This window comes from Staurois parvus, unplaced genomic scaffold (assembly GCF_062004578.1).
Source record: "Staurois parvus isolate SC_StPar_1 unplaced genomic scaffold, SC_StPar_1.0 ptg000368l, whole genome shotgun sequence".
Classification (NCBI taxonomy): Eukaryota; Metazoa; Chordata; class Amphibia; order Anura; family Ranidae; genus Staurois; species Staurois parvus.
This window is the reverse complement of record NW_028318164.1, coordinates 168,114-185,406: the sequence shown is the minus strand read 5'-3', so window position 1 is coordinate 185,406 and position 17,293 is coordinate 168,114. Positions and strand designations below refer to the sequence as shown.

General features: G+C 39.6%; 1 protein-coding gene across 1 annotated transcript in view; it reads left to right on the top strand.

Annotated features, from left to right (window-relative positions):
- The window catches only part of LOC149456219 (gamma-aminobutyric acid receptor subunit beta-4-like), a 147,976-nt gene that overhangs the window by 23,634 nt on the left and 107,049 nt on the right, over window positions 1-17,293 (top strand). Inside the window, exon 3 of the mRNA XM_089685291.1 lies at window positions 10,434-10,501. Coding sequence (XP_089541417.1) covers window positions 10,434-10,501 — 68 coding nt within the window. The remainder of the gene's footprint in view (window positions 1-10,433; window positions 10,502-17,293) is intronic.

The window sequence follows — 17,293 nt, the reverse complement described above, 5'->3', positions numbered from 1 at the left end:
TTGTAATGGAAGGTTGTTACATAGTGATGGAAGGGTGCTATGTTGTAATGGAAGGGTGCTATGTTGTAATGGAAGGGTGCTACGTAGTAATGGAAGGGTGCTACGTTTTAATGGAAGGGTGCTACGTAGTAATGGAAGGGTGCTACATTTTAATGGAAGGGTGCTATGTTGTAATGGAAGGGTGCTACGTAGTAATGGAAGGGTGCTACGTTTTAATGGAAGGGTGCTTTGTAGTAATGGAAGGGTGCTACGTTGTAATGGAAGGGTGCTATGTAGTAATGAAAGGGTGCTACGTTGTAATGGAAGGGTGCTATGTTGTAATGGAAGGGTGCTACGTTGTAATGGAAGGGTGCTATGTAGTAATGGAAGGGTGCTACGTAGTAATGGAAAGGTGCTATGTAGTAATGGAAGGGTGCTACGTAGTAATGGAAGGGTGCTACGTTGTAATGGAAGGGTGCTATGTTGTAATGGAAGGGTGCTACGTTGTAATGGAAGGGTGCTATGTAGTAATGGAAGGGTGCTACGTAGTAATGGAAAGGTGCTATGTAGTAATGGAAGGGTTCTATGTTGTAATGAAAGGGTGCTATGTAGTAATGGAAGGGTGCTATGTAGTAATGGAAGGGTGCTACGTAGTAATGGAAGGGTGCTATGTAGTAATGGAAGGGTGCTACGTAGTAATGGAAGGTGCTACATTGTAATGGAAGGGTGCTACATTGTAATGGAAGGGTGCTATGTTGTAATGGAAGGGTGCTTCGTAGTAATGCAGCGGCTGCTGTGAATTAGCCCTTGAAGTTTCTGAACTGCCCGCTGTAATCCTGGAACCACCTGCCCCGTGTAGCAGCCTTGTGGAGCCTCGGACGACCATAAGACAATGAATGGGTTCCTTTGCCCTGCAGTGCTGTAACCGACACTGAAAGACATTTCCAGGAGCACAGAGGGCAATACCAGCAATGCAGTAATAGTAATAATAGTAATTGTTACTTCACTGAGCATCATTCTAGGAGGTGCCGGGGCTGCGCCTGTCCCCAGATCCACAGCATTACAACATATACCGATACATTCTGATTGTCATTATGTACCAGCTGTGTGATCACAGTATAATCTGTTCATAGAAAGCACACGCTGCTCCCAGCCACACCCCTGTTGGTTCTGTTTTCTGATGATTGAATTTCTATAGAAGTCCCGATCCAAGGTCCAATTTAGATCCATCAATTGTGTTCTAGTGCAGTGGTCTTCAAACTGAGGCCCACGGGATGGATGTGGCACTTTGCTTGTCTTTATCCAGCCCTTGGGGCACTGTTCCTCCCTCTGACACCAAGGATGGGCCATTGTTCTTCCCACCGATACCAATGATGGGGCACTATTCCCCCCACCGACACCAATGATGGGGCACTATTCCCCCCACTGACACCAAGGATGGGCCATTGTTCCTCCCTCTGACACCAAGGATGGGCCATTGTTCCTCCCACTGATACCAATGATGGGGCACTATTCCCCCCACTGACACCAATGATGGGGCACTATTCCTCCCACTGATACCAATGATGGGGCACTATTCCTCCCACTGACACCAATGATGGGGCACTATTCCTCCCACTGACACCAATGATGGGGCACTATTCCTCCCACTGACACCAATGATGGGGCACTATTCCTCCCACTGACACCAATGATGGGGCACTATTCCTCCCACTGACACCAATGATGGGGCACTATTCTTCCCTCTGACACCAATGATGGGGAACTATTCCTCCCACTGACACCAATGATGGGACACTATTCCTCCCACTGACACCAATGATGGGGCACTATTCCTCCCACTGATACCAATGATGGGGCACTATTCCTCCCGCTGACACCAACGATGGGGCACTATTCCCCCCACTGACACCAATGATGGGGCACTATTCCTCCCACTGATACCAATGATGGGGCACTATTCCTCCCACTGATACCAATGATGGGGCACTATTCCTTCCACTTATTCCAATGATGGGGCACTATTCCTTCTATTGACTCCAATAATGGGGCACCAAGTGCATCCACTGACAGCAACAATGTAGCATTATTTATCCCACCGACACCAAGGATGAGACATTATTCATTCCACTAACTCTAGCAGGCCAGGGGTGGACTGACAACTCATGGGGCCCCGGGCAATAGGGGATCATGGGGCCCCTGTGTCCTTGCCCAAACTCAAAAAAGCCTATGAAAAAGGTACCAGGGACATCTCATATCTTACCCCTACTGACCCCGGGCTCTCGAGCAGTGCCCGAGTTTCCAAATGGTCTGTCCGCCCCTGAATGGGACACTATTCATTCAACTGACAGCAATGATGGGGCACTATGTCTTCCATTGACAGCAAGCATGGGGCAATATTACTTCCACTGACTCCAATGATGGGGCACTATGTCTTCCACTGACAGCAACAATGGGGCACTATTCATCCCACTGACACCAACAATGGGGCATTATTCCTTCCACTGACTCCAGCAATGGGACACTATTCCTTCCACTGGAAATTCTATTCCAAAAAGTTGGTCATTATTAGAGAGTTGGCCTCCTATTTACAGCTATGCTACTCCACTCATCTGGGAAGGCTTTCCAGGAGTTTTCTGTGGGGCCCATTCAATCCAAAAAGCTTGATGTTGGATGAGAAGACCTGGCTCACAATTGGTGTTCCAATTTTTATGAAAGGTTTTGAGTAGAGTTAAGGTCAGTGGTTTAGTAGGGTGTAGTCTATTCAAGGTCCTCCAAACTAAACTCATCGACCCATGCCTTTTATAGAGCTGGACTTGTGGGGTACAGTCATGCTGGAACACAAAAGGGCCTTCCGCCAAATTGTTCCCACAAGGCTGAACAATTGTCTTACATGTCTTTGTAGGCTGTAGCATTAGCAGTAACCTTCACTTGAAACATCCGAAATCAACCATTTGGAGGTATCGGTAAGGTGATGCTCCTCTGTGAAGGTTCTCATTTATTCAGGTCATGGCATATAATATGGTAGTTAGTCAAGGAAGACATCAGTAGGGTTGAGGCCAGGGATGTAGTAGTGTGTAGTCCACTCAAGTTCTTCCATAACAAATCATCAAACCATGTCTTTATGGAGCTGAATTTATAAGGCACAATCATGCTGGAACAGAAAAAGGCCTTGCGCCAAATTGCTACCAGATGGTTGGACAACTGTCTTCAATAACTTTGTAGGCTATAGCATTAGCAGTCCCCTTCACTTGAAGCACCTGAACTCAGTCATTTGGAGGTATGGGCAGGTGAAGGTTTTTGTAAAGGTTCTCATTTATCCAGATCACAATATCTATAGAGGTAGTCAAAGAAGATGTCAGATGGGTTGAGGTCAGGGATTTAGTAGGGTGTACTCCACTCGAGTTCCTCCAAACCAAGCTCACCAAACCATGTCTTTATGGAGCTAGATTTGTACGGCACAGTCATACTAGAACAGAAAATGGCCTTACTCCAAATTGCTCCAACATTAACAGTACCTTTTACCGAAAATATCAGAACTGAATCATTTGGAGGTATGGACAGGTGAAAGTTCTCTGTGAAGGTTCTCATATCCAGGTGATGGCATACTATCTAATGGTAGTTATTCAAGGGAGATGTCTTCAAAATTACTAATTCAGTTAAATGTGACTAACTACTCTTAAATAGGCAGAAAGTCGTGTAAAAGTGGGCATAACGTTTCTATCAACTTGCATACGTTGCTAAATTTCACATGCGAGTGAAATTTACCGTGCTTGGGTCGACCAGTGTTGACATAGAGGGTGCACTGTGCATGTGTAGTAGTAGCTGGGGGTGGTGCATGCTCCATTATGCATCTGTGTTTTTTTTGTTGGCTGAGAGTGGGTATGTTGGAGCAGGGGCGGACTGACAACTCATGGGGCCCCCCAGGCAATAGGGGATCATGGGGCCCGTGTCCTTGCCCAAACTCAAAAAAGCCTATGAAAAAGGTACCAGGGGCATCTCATGGGGCCCCCTAATGATCCCGGGCCCTTGGGCAGTGCCCGAGTTTCCAAATGGTCAGTCCGCCCCTGTGTTGGAGTATGGTGTGTAAGCTGTAGCTCTTAGCGCACACAGAAAGCCCGATAGAAGGTAGTCCATGGTTCACTTGTTGTCCACCACCGATCTGGAGCATGCAAGTGGGGTGCATGCAAGCAAAGCACCCCCCTCCCCCCTTGGTTAAGGGTGCTGCGCCCAGGGGGGGTGCTCCTTCTGTCCTTCCCTTGTCCTTCTCCCACCCCTGTTGAAGAGTAACGAATCTAAAAGTATAATAATTATCTTGTCAAGTCTAGTTAAAACAAATTTGTGCATAAAAATTGAGTCTTCCAGAGAAGAACATATATGTTCCATCCTCGCAACGTGTTACCTTGAGACCCCTGTGCAGCTAGCTTGACATGCAGCTAAACCCTCCTTGAATGAGACCATGGAACTTTTTTCAAAAGATGGGGTGGGGGAAAAGTGATGGAAAAAGAAAAAAAAAAATAGTCACACAAAAAAACATTGAACCCTATGTTGGAGGCATCACACTATACTTAATGGGGAACATATCTCCTCACCCCTCATTTCTGTATAGCTGGGTTGTTCCCCAAAAGCATACACACAAACCTGGTGATCCAGTGATGTTCTCCATGGAGACTCTGCCTCTTTGCCACACCTCATCCCTTGATGACATATTTTTCTGACACCTCCAGGAGGGCTATTTGTCCCTACCATGTGCAGAACGCTGTGTCATTAGGGGTCCATCTGTAAAAACCATGAATGGACATCCAGCACCCCTGATGACACAGAGCATGCACAGTAGAGTACCTTGCAGCCTCCTGGGACTCATGACACAGGTATCTAAGGAGGCTTCGAGCACAGTAGATGCCATTCTGGTCTAGGCCATAAATAAAAAACGTGCTGGAAGGGGTTCCCAAACAAAAGGATACCCCCCCCCCCAAAAAAAAAAAAATTCACTTTGTTAACCACTTCCAGTCCAGACACTTTTACCCCCTTCCAGTCCAGGCCAATTTCCAGCTTTCAGCGCTATCACACTTTGAATGACAATTGCGCGGTCATGCAACACTGCACCCATATGAATTTTTAAGCATTTTTTCGAGACAGATAAAACTTTATTTTGGTGGCGTTTTGTCCACCACTGGGATTTGTATTTTATTTTTGCTATGTAAATGAAACAGTCCCAACATCTTGAAAAAAAAAGTGTTTTTCTTATAAAATTTTGCAAATAAATAATCTTTCTTCATAAATCTTGGCCAAAATGTATTCAGTGAATTTTTTAGTAAAAAGAAAATAACCCAAATTAGTTTATAACCAAAAATTATAATTTTTCAAAACATGTTTTGTTATTTATGTTTTTTTTTTAAAACATACTGTCACCCTAGCAGTACAATGTCACCATGGTGGCACTGTACTACTTGTGGGGGGTGATGAAGATTTTTTTTTTTCTTTTTTTACACTGATTGCTTTTACAGCCTTTATGGGTGTAAAAGCAATCATTTCCCCTCCTCCTCCTCTGGCTGCATTCTTGCAGCTATTGAGAAATACTGTGAGAGCTGTGATTGGTCACAGCTTGTCACATGGTACAAGGCTGTTGTGAATGGCCCTGTACCATGTGATCTCTGTGATCATTCACAGATTTCATACGTAGTAAGCAATGATGCCAGGAAGTCACATCTTGTTTACTACTGTTCATGTGATCACTGATTGGCCAATCAGTGATCACATGAATTTGGACCTCACACAGAGGTCCCGTACAGCGGTCGGTGTTTGCCGTGCCGTGCGCTCCCAGGGAGTGCGCACAGGCTGTGAATGCGGGTGCCATTTATAAACGGCAACCCGCTCCTGCACTGCTCTCCCCAGCAACATTAGACCACCTCAGCAACAATTGATCTCCCCAGCAACAGTAGACTACCTCAGCAACAACAGACTCCTGCCAGAAAAAAACAGACTCCCCCTAGCAATAATAGATGCCTCAGGAACAATAGATCTCCCCAGCAACATTAGACAGCCTCAGCAACAACAGACTCTTGCCAGAAAAAAACAAACTCCCCCTAGCGATAATAGATCCCTCAGCAACAATAGATCTCCCCAGCAACATCAGACAGACTCAGCAACAATTGATCTCCCCAGCAACATTAGACAGCCTCAGCAACAATTGATCTCCCCAGCAACATTAGACTACCTCAGCAACAACAGACTCTTGCCAGAAAAAAAACAGACTCCCCCTAGCAATAATAGATCCCTCCGTAACAACAACTACCAGCAGCCAGTAGACCCCTCCCTCAACAGTAGGTCTATCCAAGCAACATAAGCCCCCCCAAAAACAAAAGATCCCCCAACAACAGACCCTCTTCCAACAATACGGGCGCCCCTCCAGAGACAATGGGTCCCCTCCACAGCCAGCATCAATAGACCGTCCAGCACACTCCAACAACTCTTACCATTGCAAACATTCAGTGCTAAAAGTGAGGTGCCAGAACTACGTTCCTCGACGGTCCTGCTGAAAAAAGCCCTGGGTTTAGGTACAATATAAAGTGAGCTAAAGCCTGCACACCTGGGACTTAGAGCAACCAATCAATGCAAGTACCCTAGTCACATGACCATTTATATTTCCCAGACTAGGGTTTCTTACTATCACCACAAGCTTTACCAAAATGGCCAAGACCTTTACTTGAATGGACTTTAGTGGACACTTTGGCATGGACGGTGTTGGGAAGGATTTGGGCTTCTTTCAAGTTTTTATTGCTTTCTGAGTCCTGATTAGAGAGATTGTCCCCTTCCATTTGTCCTGGTGACCCCTTTCCATTAGATAGTGAGGGAAAATTCAACATTTTAGAGTTATTTCCAGAATAAGAGGTGAGGGAAAACCTTCCAATGGGGAAACCTGTTCAGAGGACCGCTGTCCAAGACTAGAATTCCCCCTTGAGAGACTTCCTCTAACTTCCTGTTGTGAATTGTGCTGAATCAGCTTCACTAGAATGCAGAGGTGACATTGGTGTTTTAATAAACCTCTGATGACTCTTTTTAAAAGAACCGGTCACCTGCACTATGTCAACACTACATTGCCAAAAATACTGGGCCATCCCTCCATATCATGGGATTCGTATATTATATGTTAAAAGAAATTTGAAGAATATATTTAAAAAATATATATTTTTTAAAATATTTTTCATATATTTTGTAACATATAAAAAAGTCATTTTAACATATATTTTGATATTTTTAGAAATATTTTTCATATATTTTGTAATAAAAACATGTTTCAACATACAGTTTATATATACAGTCAGGTCCATAAATATTGGGACATGGACACAATTCTAACATTTTTGGCTCTATACACCACCACAATGGATTTGAAATGAAACGAACAAGATGTGCTTTAACTGCAGACTGTCAGCTTTAATTTGAGGGTATTTACATCCAAATCAGGTGAACGGTGTAGGAATTACAACAGTTTGCATATGTGCCTCCCACTTGTTAAGGAACCAAAAGTAATGGGACAACTGGCTTCTCAGCTATTCCATGGCCAGGTGTGTGTTAATCCCTCATTATCCCAATTACAATGAGCAGATAAAAGGTCCAGAGATCATTTCAAGTGTGCTATTTGCATTTGGAATCTGTTGCTGTCAACTCTCAAGATGAGATCCAAAGAGCTGTCACTATCAGTGAAGCCATCATTAGGCTGAAAAAACAAAACAAACCCATCAGAGAGATAGCAAAAACATTAGGTGTGGCCAAAACAACTGTTTGGAACATTCTTAAAAAGAAAGAACGCACCGGTGAGCTCAGCAACACCAAAAGACCCGGAAGACCACGGAAAACAACTGTGGTGGATGACCGAAGAATTCTTTCCCTGGTGAAGAAAACACCCTTCACAACAGTTGGCCAGATCAAGAACACCCTCCAGGAGGTAGGTGTATGTGTGTCAAAGTCACCAATCAAGAGAAGACTTCACCAGAGTGAATACAGAGGGTTCGCCACAAGATGGAAACCATTGGTGAGCCTCAAAAACAGGAAGGCCAGATTAGAGTTTGCCAAACGACATCTAAAAAAGCCTTCACAGTTCTGGAACAACATCCTATGGACAGATGAGACCGAGATCAACTTGTACCAGAGTGATGGGAAGAGAAGAGGATGGAGAAGGAAAGGAACTGCTCATGATCCTAAGCATACCACCTCGTCAGTGAAGCATGGTGGTGGTAGTGTCATGGCGTGGGCATGTATGGCTGCCAGTGGAACTGCTTCTCTTGTATTTATTGATGATGTGACTGCTGACAGAAGCAGCCGGATGAATTCTGAAGTGTTTCGGGCAATATTATCTGCTCATATTCAGCCAAATGCTTCAGAACTCATTGGACGCTTCACAATGCAGATGGACAATGACCCAAAGCAGACTGCAAAAGCAACCAAAGAGTTTTTTAAGGGAAAGAAGTGGAATGTTATGCAATGGCCAAGTCAATCACCTGACCTGAATCCGATTGAGCATTTCACTTGCTGAAGACAAAACTGAAGGGAAAATGCCCCAAGAACAAGCAGGAACTGAAGACAGTTGCAGTAGAGGCCTGGCAGAGCATCACCAGGGATGAAATCCAGTGTCTGGTGATGTCTATGCGTTCCAGATTTCAGGCTGTAATTGACTGCAAAGGATTTGCAACCAAATATTAAAAAGTGAAAGTTTGATTTATGATTATTATTCTGTCCCATTACTTTTGGTCCCTTATCAAGTGGGAGGCACATATGCAAACTGTTTTCTTCACCAGGGAAAGAATTCTTCGGTCATCCACCACAGTTGTTTTCCGTGGTCTTCCGGGTCTTTTGGTGTCGCTGAGCTCACCGGTGCGTTCTTTCTTTTTAAGAATGTTCCAAACAGTTGTTTTGGCCACACCTAATGTTTTTGCTATCTCTCTGATGGGTTTGTTTTGTTTTTTCAGCCTAATGATGGCTTCACTGATAGTGACAGCTCTTTGGATCTCATCTTGAGAGTTGACAGCAACAGATTCCAAATGCAAATAGCACACTTGAAATGATCTCTGGACCTTTTATCTGCTCATTGTAATTGGAATAATGAGGGAATAACACACACCTGGCCATGGAACAGCTGAGAAGCCAGTTGTCCCATTACTTTTGGTTCCTTAACAAGTGGGAGGCACATATGCAAACTGTTGTAATTCCTACACCGTTCACCTGATTTGGATGTAAATACCCTCAAATTAAAGCTGACAGTCTGCAGTTAAAGCACATCTTGTTCGTTTCATTTCAAATCCATTGTGGTGGTGTATAGAGCCAAAAATGTTAGAATTGTGTCCATGTCCCAATATTTATGGACCTGACTGTATATATATACAGTATATACTGCATGTTGAAATGTGTCTTTTGAAATAAAAATCTACATTTTTGGAATGTATTTACAAATATATGTAAATATATATGTTAAAATGACTTTTTTATATGTTAAAAAAAATCTGAAGAATATATTTGAAAAAAATTGATTTTCAAAAATATATTTTTTAAAATATATTCTTCGGATTTTTTTTAACATATAAAAAAGTAATTTTAACATATATTTTGACATATATTTGTAAATTCATTCCAAAAATGTAGATTAAATGTATTTTTAAAGACATACAGTATATTTGAAAATGTAGTTTTAAAAATATTTTTCATATATTTTGTAATAAAAACGCGTTTCAAAATACAGTATATGTATATATATATATATATTCTGCATGTTGAAATGCGTTTTTTGAAATACAAATACAAATCTACATTTTTGGAATGTATTTACAAATATATGTAAATATATATGTTAAAATGACTTTTTTATATGTTAAAAAAATCTGAAGAATATATTTAAAAAATATATTTTTTTACATTTTTTAAAATATATTCTTCGGATTTTTTTTTACAAATAAAAAAGTAATTTTGACATATATTTGTAAATGCATTCCACAAATGTAGATTTGTATTTTTAAAGACATACAGTATATTTGAAAATGTATGTTTAAAAATATTTTTCATATATTTTGTAATAAAAACGCATTTCAACATACAATATATATATATACACAGTGTGTATATATATATATATATATATATATATATACTGCAGGTTGAAATGCGTTGACCGCTCCCATAGAAGCCGACATAGATCTGTCATCCGCCTGCTCAGCGGGGATCAGCGGAGAGATTCCCCCACTGAGCAGGCGGATCGGCTGACGGGTCCACCCCGTGTGAAAGGGGCCTCACAGCTATCTCCACCGACCTCAAAACCCGCCCCAACCCAAACAAAAACATATTGTTGATTTATAATGCGATTGTTTAATGCGATTTTATCCTGCACTGTATATAATTACAGATAATATATAGATAAGTCTGTTTGATACCATGCTAATCCCTATCATGCCAATCTCCTACAGGTCCTCCAGTCACTGTGGGGATGAGTATCCATATTTCCAGCATTGACCAGATTTCAGAGGTCAACATGGTGAGTAATGGCTCCATAATTGCTTTATTTAATTGAATTTCTATTACTAGTATATCCAAGATCTTTTTAGATAAAAATTAAAATTGGTTTATCGAAAACCACGGAAGACCCCCTCCCCTCCACAGACACAGACAATATCCCATTTTAGATTTTTGTCAAAAAAAAACAAAAAACGAAAATACCTAAAGGAAACTATAAGTAAAAAAATAAAAAAAGGAAACTAAATATGAAAAAAAAACTACAGGAAACTATATGTGAAAAAAAAACTACAGGAAACTAAATGTGAAATAAAAAAAACTACAGGAAACTGTTTGTGAAAAAAATACTACAGGAAACTATATGTGAAAAAAAAATACAGGAACCTATATGTGAAAAAAAAACTACAGGAAACTAAATGTGAAATAAAAAAAACTACAGGAAACTGTTTGTGAAAAAAATACTACAGGAAACTATATGTGAAAAAAAAATACAGGAAACTAAATGTGAAAAAAAACTACAGGAAACTTATTGTGGAAAAAGAAAAACTAAAGATCTTTTTAGATAAAAATTAAAATTGATTTATCGAAAACCATAGAAGACCCCCTCCCCTCTGCACCTACAGACAACATCCCATTTTAGCTCTTTGGAAAAAAAAAATGAAAAAACTACAGGAAACTAAATGTGAAAAAAACCTACAGGAAACTAAATGTGAAATGTGAAAAAAAACTACAAGAAACTAATTGTGGAAAAAAAAAACTAAAGATCTTTTTAGATAAAAATTAAAATTGATTTATCAAAAACCATGGAAGACCCCCTCCCCTCCGCACCCACAGACAACATCCCATTTTAGTTCTTTGTAAAAAAAAAAAATGAAAAAAACTACAGGAAACTAAATGTGAAATAAAAAAAACTACAGGAAACTAAATGTGAAATAAAAAAAACTACAGGAAACTAAATGTGAAATAAAAAAAACTACAGGAAACTAAATGTGAAATAAAAAAAACTACTGGAAACTAAATGTGAAAAAAAACTACAGGAAACTAAATGTGAAAAAAAAGAAACTAATTGTGGAAAAAAAAATTAAACATCTTTTTAGATAAAAATTAAAATTGATTTATCAAAAACCATGGAAGACCCCCTCCCCTCCGCACCCACAGACAACATCCCATTTTAGTTCTTTGTAAAAAAAAAAAAAATGAAAAAAACTACAGGAAACTAAATGTGAAATAAAAAAAACTACAGGAAACTAAATGTGAAATAAAAAAACTACAGGAAACTAAATGTGAACAAAAACTACAGGAAACTAAATGTAGAAAAAACTACAGGAAACTAAATGTGAAAAAAAGAAAAGAAACTAATTGTGGAAAAAAAACTAAACATCTTTTTAGATAAAAATTAAAATTGATTTATCAAAAACCATGGAAGACCCCCTCCCCTCCGCACCCACAGACAACATCCCATTTTAGTTCTTTGTAAAAAAAAAAATGAAAAAAACTACAGGAAACTAAATGTGAAATAAAAAAAACTACAGGAAACTAAATGTGAAATAAAAAAAACTACAGGAAACTAAATGTGAAAAAAAAAAGAAACTAATTGTGGAAAAAAAAATTAAACATCTTTTTAGATAAAAATTAAAATTGATTTATCAAAAACCATGGAAGACCCCCTCCCCTCCGCACCCACAGACAACATCCCATTTTAGTTCTTTGTAAAAAAAAAAATGAAAAAAACTACAGGAAACTAAATGTGAAATAAAAAAAACTACAGAAAACTAAATGTGAAATAAAAAAAACTACAGGAAACTAAATGTGAAATAAAAAAAACTACAGGAAACTAAATGTGAACAAAAACTACAGGAAACTAAATGTGAAATAAAAAAACTACAGGAAACTAAATGTGAAAAAAAACTACAGGAAACTAAATGTGAAATAAAAAAAACTACAGGAAACTAAATGTGAAATAAAAAAACTACAGGAAACTAAATGTGAAAAAAAACTACAGGAAACTAAATGTGAAAAAAAAAGAAACTAATTGTGGAAAAAAAACTAAACATCTTTTTAGATAAAAATTAAAATTGATTTATCAAAAACCATGGAAGACCCCCTCCCCTCCGCACCCACAGACAACATCCCATTTTAGTTCTTTGTAAAAAAAAAATGAAAAAAACTACAGGAAAGTAAATGTGAAATAAAAAAAACTACAGGAAACTAAATGTGAAATAAAAAAAACTACAGAAAACTAAATGTGAAATAAAAAAACTACAGGAAACTAAATGTGAAATAAAGAAAACTACAGGAAACTAAATGTGAACAAAAACTACAGGAAACTAAATGTGAAAAAAAAAAAGAAAAAACTACAGGAAACTAAATGTGAAAAAAAGAAAAGAAACTAATTGTGGAAAAAAAACTAAACATCTTTTTAGATAAAAATTAAAATTGATTTATCAAAAACCATGGAAGACCCCCTCCCCTCTGCACCCACAGACAACATCCCATTTTAGTTCTTTGTAAAAAAAAAATGAAAAAAACTACAGGAAAGTAAATGTGAAATAAAAAAACTACAGGAAACTAAATGTGAAATAAAGAAAACTACAGGAAACTAAATGTGAACAAAAACTACAGGAAACTAAATGTGAAAAAAAGAAAAGAAACTAATTGTGGAAAAAAAACTAAACATCTTTTTAGATAAAAATTAAAATTGATTTATCAAAAACCATGGAAGACCCCCTCCCCTCTGCACCCACAGACAACATCCCATTTTAGTTCTTTGTAAAAAAAAAATGAAAAAAACTACAGGAAAGTAAATGTGAAATAAAAAAACTACAGGAAACTAAATGTGAAATAAAAAAAACTACAGTAAACTAAATGTGAAATAAAGAAAACTACAGGAAACTAAATGTGAAATAAAAAAAACTACAGGAAAGTAAATGTGAAAAAAAAGAAAAAACTACAGGAAACTAAATGTGAAAAAAAAACTACAAGAAACTAATTGTGGAAAAAAAAACTAAAGATCTTTTTAGATAAAAACTAAAATTAATTTATCAAAAACCATGGAAGACCCCCTCCCCTCCGCACCCACAGACAACATCCTATTTTAGTTCTTTGTAAAAAAAAAAAATGAAAAAAACTACAGGAAACTAAATGTGAAATAAAAAAAACTACAGGAAACTAAATGTGAAATAAAAAAACTACAGGAAACTAAATGTGAAAAAAAACTACAGGAAACTAAATGTGAAAAAAAAGAAACTAATTGTGGAAAAAAAACTAAACATCTTTTTAGATAAAAATTAAAATTGATTTATCAAAAACCATGGAAGACCCCCTCCCCTCCGCACCCACAGACAACATCCCATTTTAGTTCTTTGTAAAAAAAAAATGAAAAAAACTACAGGAAAGTAAATGTGAAATAAAAAAACTACAGGAAACTAAATGTGAAATAAAAAAAACTACAGTAAACTAAATGTGAAATAAAGAAAACTACAGGAAAGTAAATGTGAAATAAAAAAACTACAGGAAACTAAATGTGAAATAAAAAAACTACAGGAAACTAAATGTGAAATAAAAAAAAACTACAGGAAACTAAATGTGAAATAAAAAGAAAAAACTACAGGAAACTAAATGTGAAAAAAAACTACAAGAAACTAATTGTGGAAAAAAAAACTAAAGATCTTTTTAGATAAAAACTAAAATTAATTTATCAAAAACCATGGAAGACCCCCTCCCCTCCGCACCCTCAGACAACATCCCATTTTAGTTCTTTGCAAAAAAAAAATGAAAAAAACTACAGGAAAGTAAATGTGAAATAAAAAAACTACAGGAAACTAAATGTGAAATAAAAAAACTACAGTAAACTAAATGTGAAATAAAGAAAACTACAGGAAACTAAATGTGAAATAAAAAAACTACAGGAAACTAAATGTGAAATAAAGAAAACTACAGGAAAGTAAATGTGAAATAAAAAAACTACAGGAAACTAAATGTGAAATAAAAAAACTACAGGAAACTAAATGTGAAATAAAAAAAACTACAGGAAACTAAATGTGAAATAAAAAGAAAAAACTACAGGAAACTAAATGTGAAAAAAAACTACAAGAAACTAATTGTGGAAAAAAAAACTAAAGATCTTTTTAGATAAAAACTAAAATTAATTTATCAAAAACCATGGAAGACCCCCTCCCCTCCGCACCCACAGACAACATCCCATTTTAGTTCTTTGTAAAAAAAAAAATGAAAAACACTACAGTAACTAAATGTGAAATAAAAAAAAACTACAGGAAAATAAATGTGAAAAAAAACTACAGGAAACTAAATGTAAAATAAAAAAACTACAGGAAACTAAACCTCGTAGATTGTAAGCTCCCAGGATCAAGGCCTTCCTTTCCCTCTTGTATTGAACTGTATGAAGCCGACAAATCTGCAGCAACTGCGTGATGCCATCATGTCAATATGGACCAAAATCTCTGAGGAATGTTTCCAACACCTTGTTGAGTCTATGCCATGAAGGTTGTTCTGAAGGCAAAAGGGGGTCCAACCCGGTACTGGCAAGGTGGACCTTGTTGAGTCTATGCCATGAAGGCCGTTCTGAAGGCAAAAGGGGGTCCAACCCAGTACTGGCAAGGTGGACCTTGTTAAGTCTATGCCATGAAGGCCGTTCTGAAGGCAAAAGGGGGTCCAACCCGGTACTGGCAAGGTGGACCTTGTTAAGTCTATGCCATGAAGGCCATTCTGAAGGCAAAAGGGGGTCCAACCCGGTACTGGCAAGGTGGACCTTGTTGAGTCTATACCATGAAGGCTGTTCTGAAGGCAAAAGTGTTCATGACTAGAGACACGCAATGGAAAAATGTGTTTCATTTTGAAGTCATTTGTTAACAACTTCCAGTCCGGACACTTTCACCCCCTTCCTGTCCAGGCCAATTTTCAGCTTTCAGCGCTGTCAATTGCGCGGTCATGCAACACTGTACCCATATGAATTTTTTAGCATTTTTTTGAGACAGATAAAACTTTATTTTGGTGGTATTTATTCACCACTGGGATTTTTATTTTATTTTTACTATATAAATGAAAAAGTCCAAAAATTAAAAAAAAAAGTGTTTTTCTTATAAAAATTTGCAAATAAATAATCTTTCTTCATAATTTTTAGCCAAAATTTATTTAGTTATCTTTTTAGTAAAAAAAAATAATAACCCAAATTAGTTTATAACCAAAAATTATAATTTTTCAAAAATTATTTTTACACTTAATGAAGCACAGTGGGCCAACACCAGCAGATGACATGGCTCCCCAAATCAACACAGACTGTGGAAACTTCACACTGGACTTCAAGCATCTTGCAGTGTGTGCCTCTCCATTCTTCCTCCATACTCGGGGTCCTTGGGCCTCTCCATTCTTCCTCCATACTCGGGGTCCTTGGGCCTCTCCATTCTTCCTCCATACTCGGGGTCCGTGGGCCTCTCCATTCTTCCTCCATACTCGGGGTCCGTGGGCCTCTCCATTCTTCCTCCATACTCGGGGTCCTTGGGCCTCTCCATTCTTCCTCCATACTCGGGGTCCTTGGGCCTCTCCATTCTTCCTCCATACTCGGGGTCCTTGGGCCTCTCCATTCTTCCTCCATACTCGGGGTCCGTGGGCCTCTCCATTCTTCCTCCATACTCGGGGTCCGTGGGCCTCTCCATTCTTCCTCCATACTCGGGGTCCGTGGGCCTCTCCATTCTTCCTCCATACTCGGGGTCCTTGTGCCTCTCCATTCTTCCTCCATACTCGGGGTCCTTGTGCCTCTCCATTCTTCCTCCATACTCGGGGTCCTTGTGCCTCTCCATTCTTCCTCCATACTCGGGGTCCGTGGGCCTCTCCATTCTTCCTCCATACTCGGGGTCCTTGTGCCTCTCCATTCTTCCTCCATACTCGGGGTCCGTGGGCCTCTCCATTCTTCCTCCATACTCAGGGTCCTTGTGCCTCTCCATTCTTCCTCCATACTCTGGGTCCTTGGACCTCTCCATTCTTCCTCCATACTCTGGGTCCTTGGGCCTCTCCATTCTTCCTCCATACTCGGGGTCCTTGTGCCTCTCCATTCTTCCTCCATACTCGGGGTCCTTGTGCCTCTCCATTCTTCCTCCATACTCGGGGTCCTTGTGCCTCTCCATTCTTCCTCCATACTCGGGGTCCTTGGGCCTCTCCATTCTTCCTCCATACTCGGGGTCCTTGGGCCTCTCCATTCTTCCTCCATACTCGGAGTCCTTGGGCCTCTCCATTCTTCCTCCATACTCGGGGTCCGTGGGCCTCTCCATTCTTCCTCCATACTCGGGGTCCTTGTGCCTCTCCATTCTTCCTCCATACTCTGGGTCCTTGGGCCTCTCCATTCTTCCTCCATACTCTGGGTCCTTGGGCCTCTCCACTCTTCCTCCATACTCGGGGTCCTTGGGCCTCTCCATTCTTCCTCCATACTCCGGGTCCTTGGGCCTCTCCATTGTTCCTCCATACTCGGGGTCCTTGGGCCTCTCCATTCTTCCTCCATACTCGGGGTCCTTGTGCCTCTCCATTCTTCCTCCATACTCGGGGTCCTTGGGCCTCTCCATTCTTCCTCCATACTCGGGGTCCTTGTGCCTCTCCATTCTTCCTCCATACTCGGGGTCCTTGTGCCTCTCCATTCTTCCTCCATACTCGGGGTCCGTGGGCCTCTCCATTCTTCCTCCATACTCGGGGTCCTTGTGCCTCTCCATTCTTCCTCCATACTCGGGGTCCGTGGGCCTCTCCATTCTTCCTCCATACTCAGGGTCCTTGTGCCTCTCCATTCTTCCTCCATACTCTGGGTCCTTGG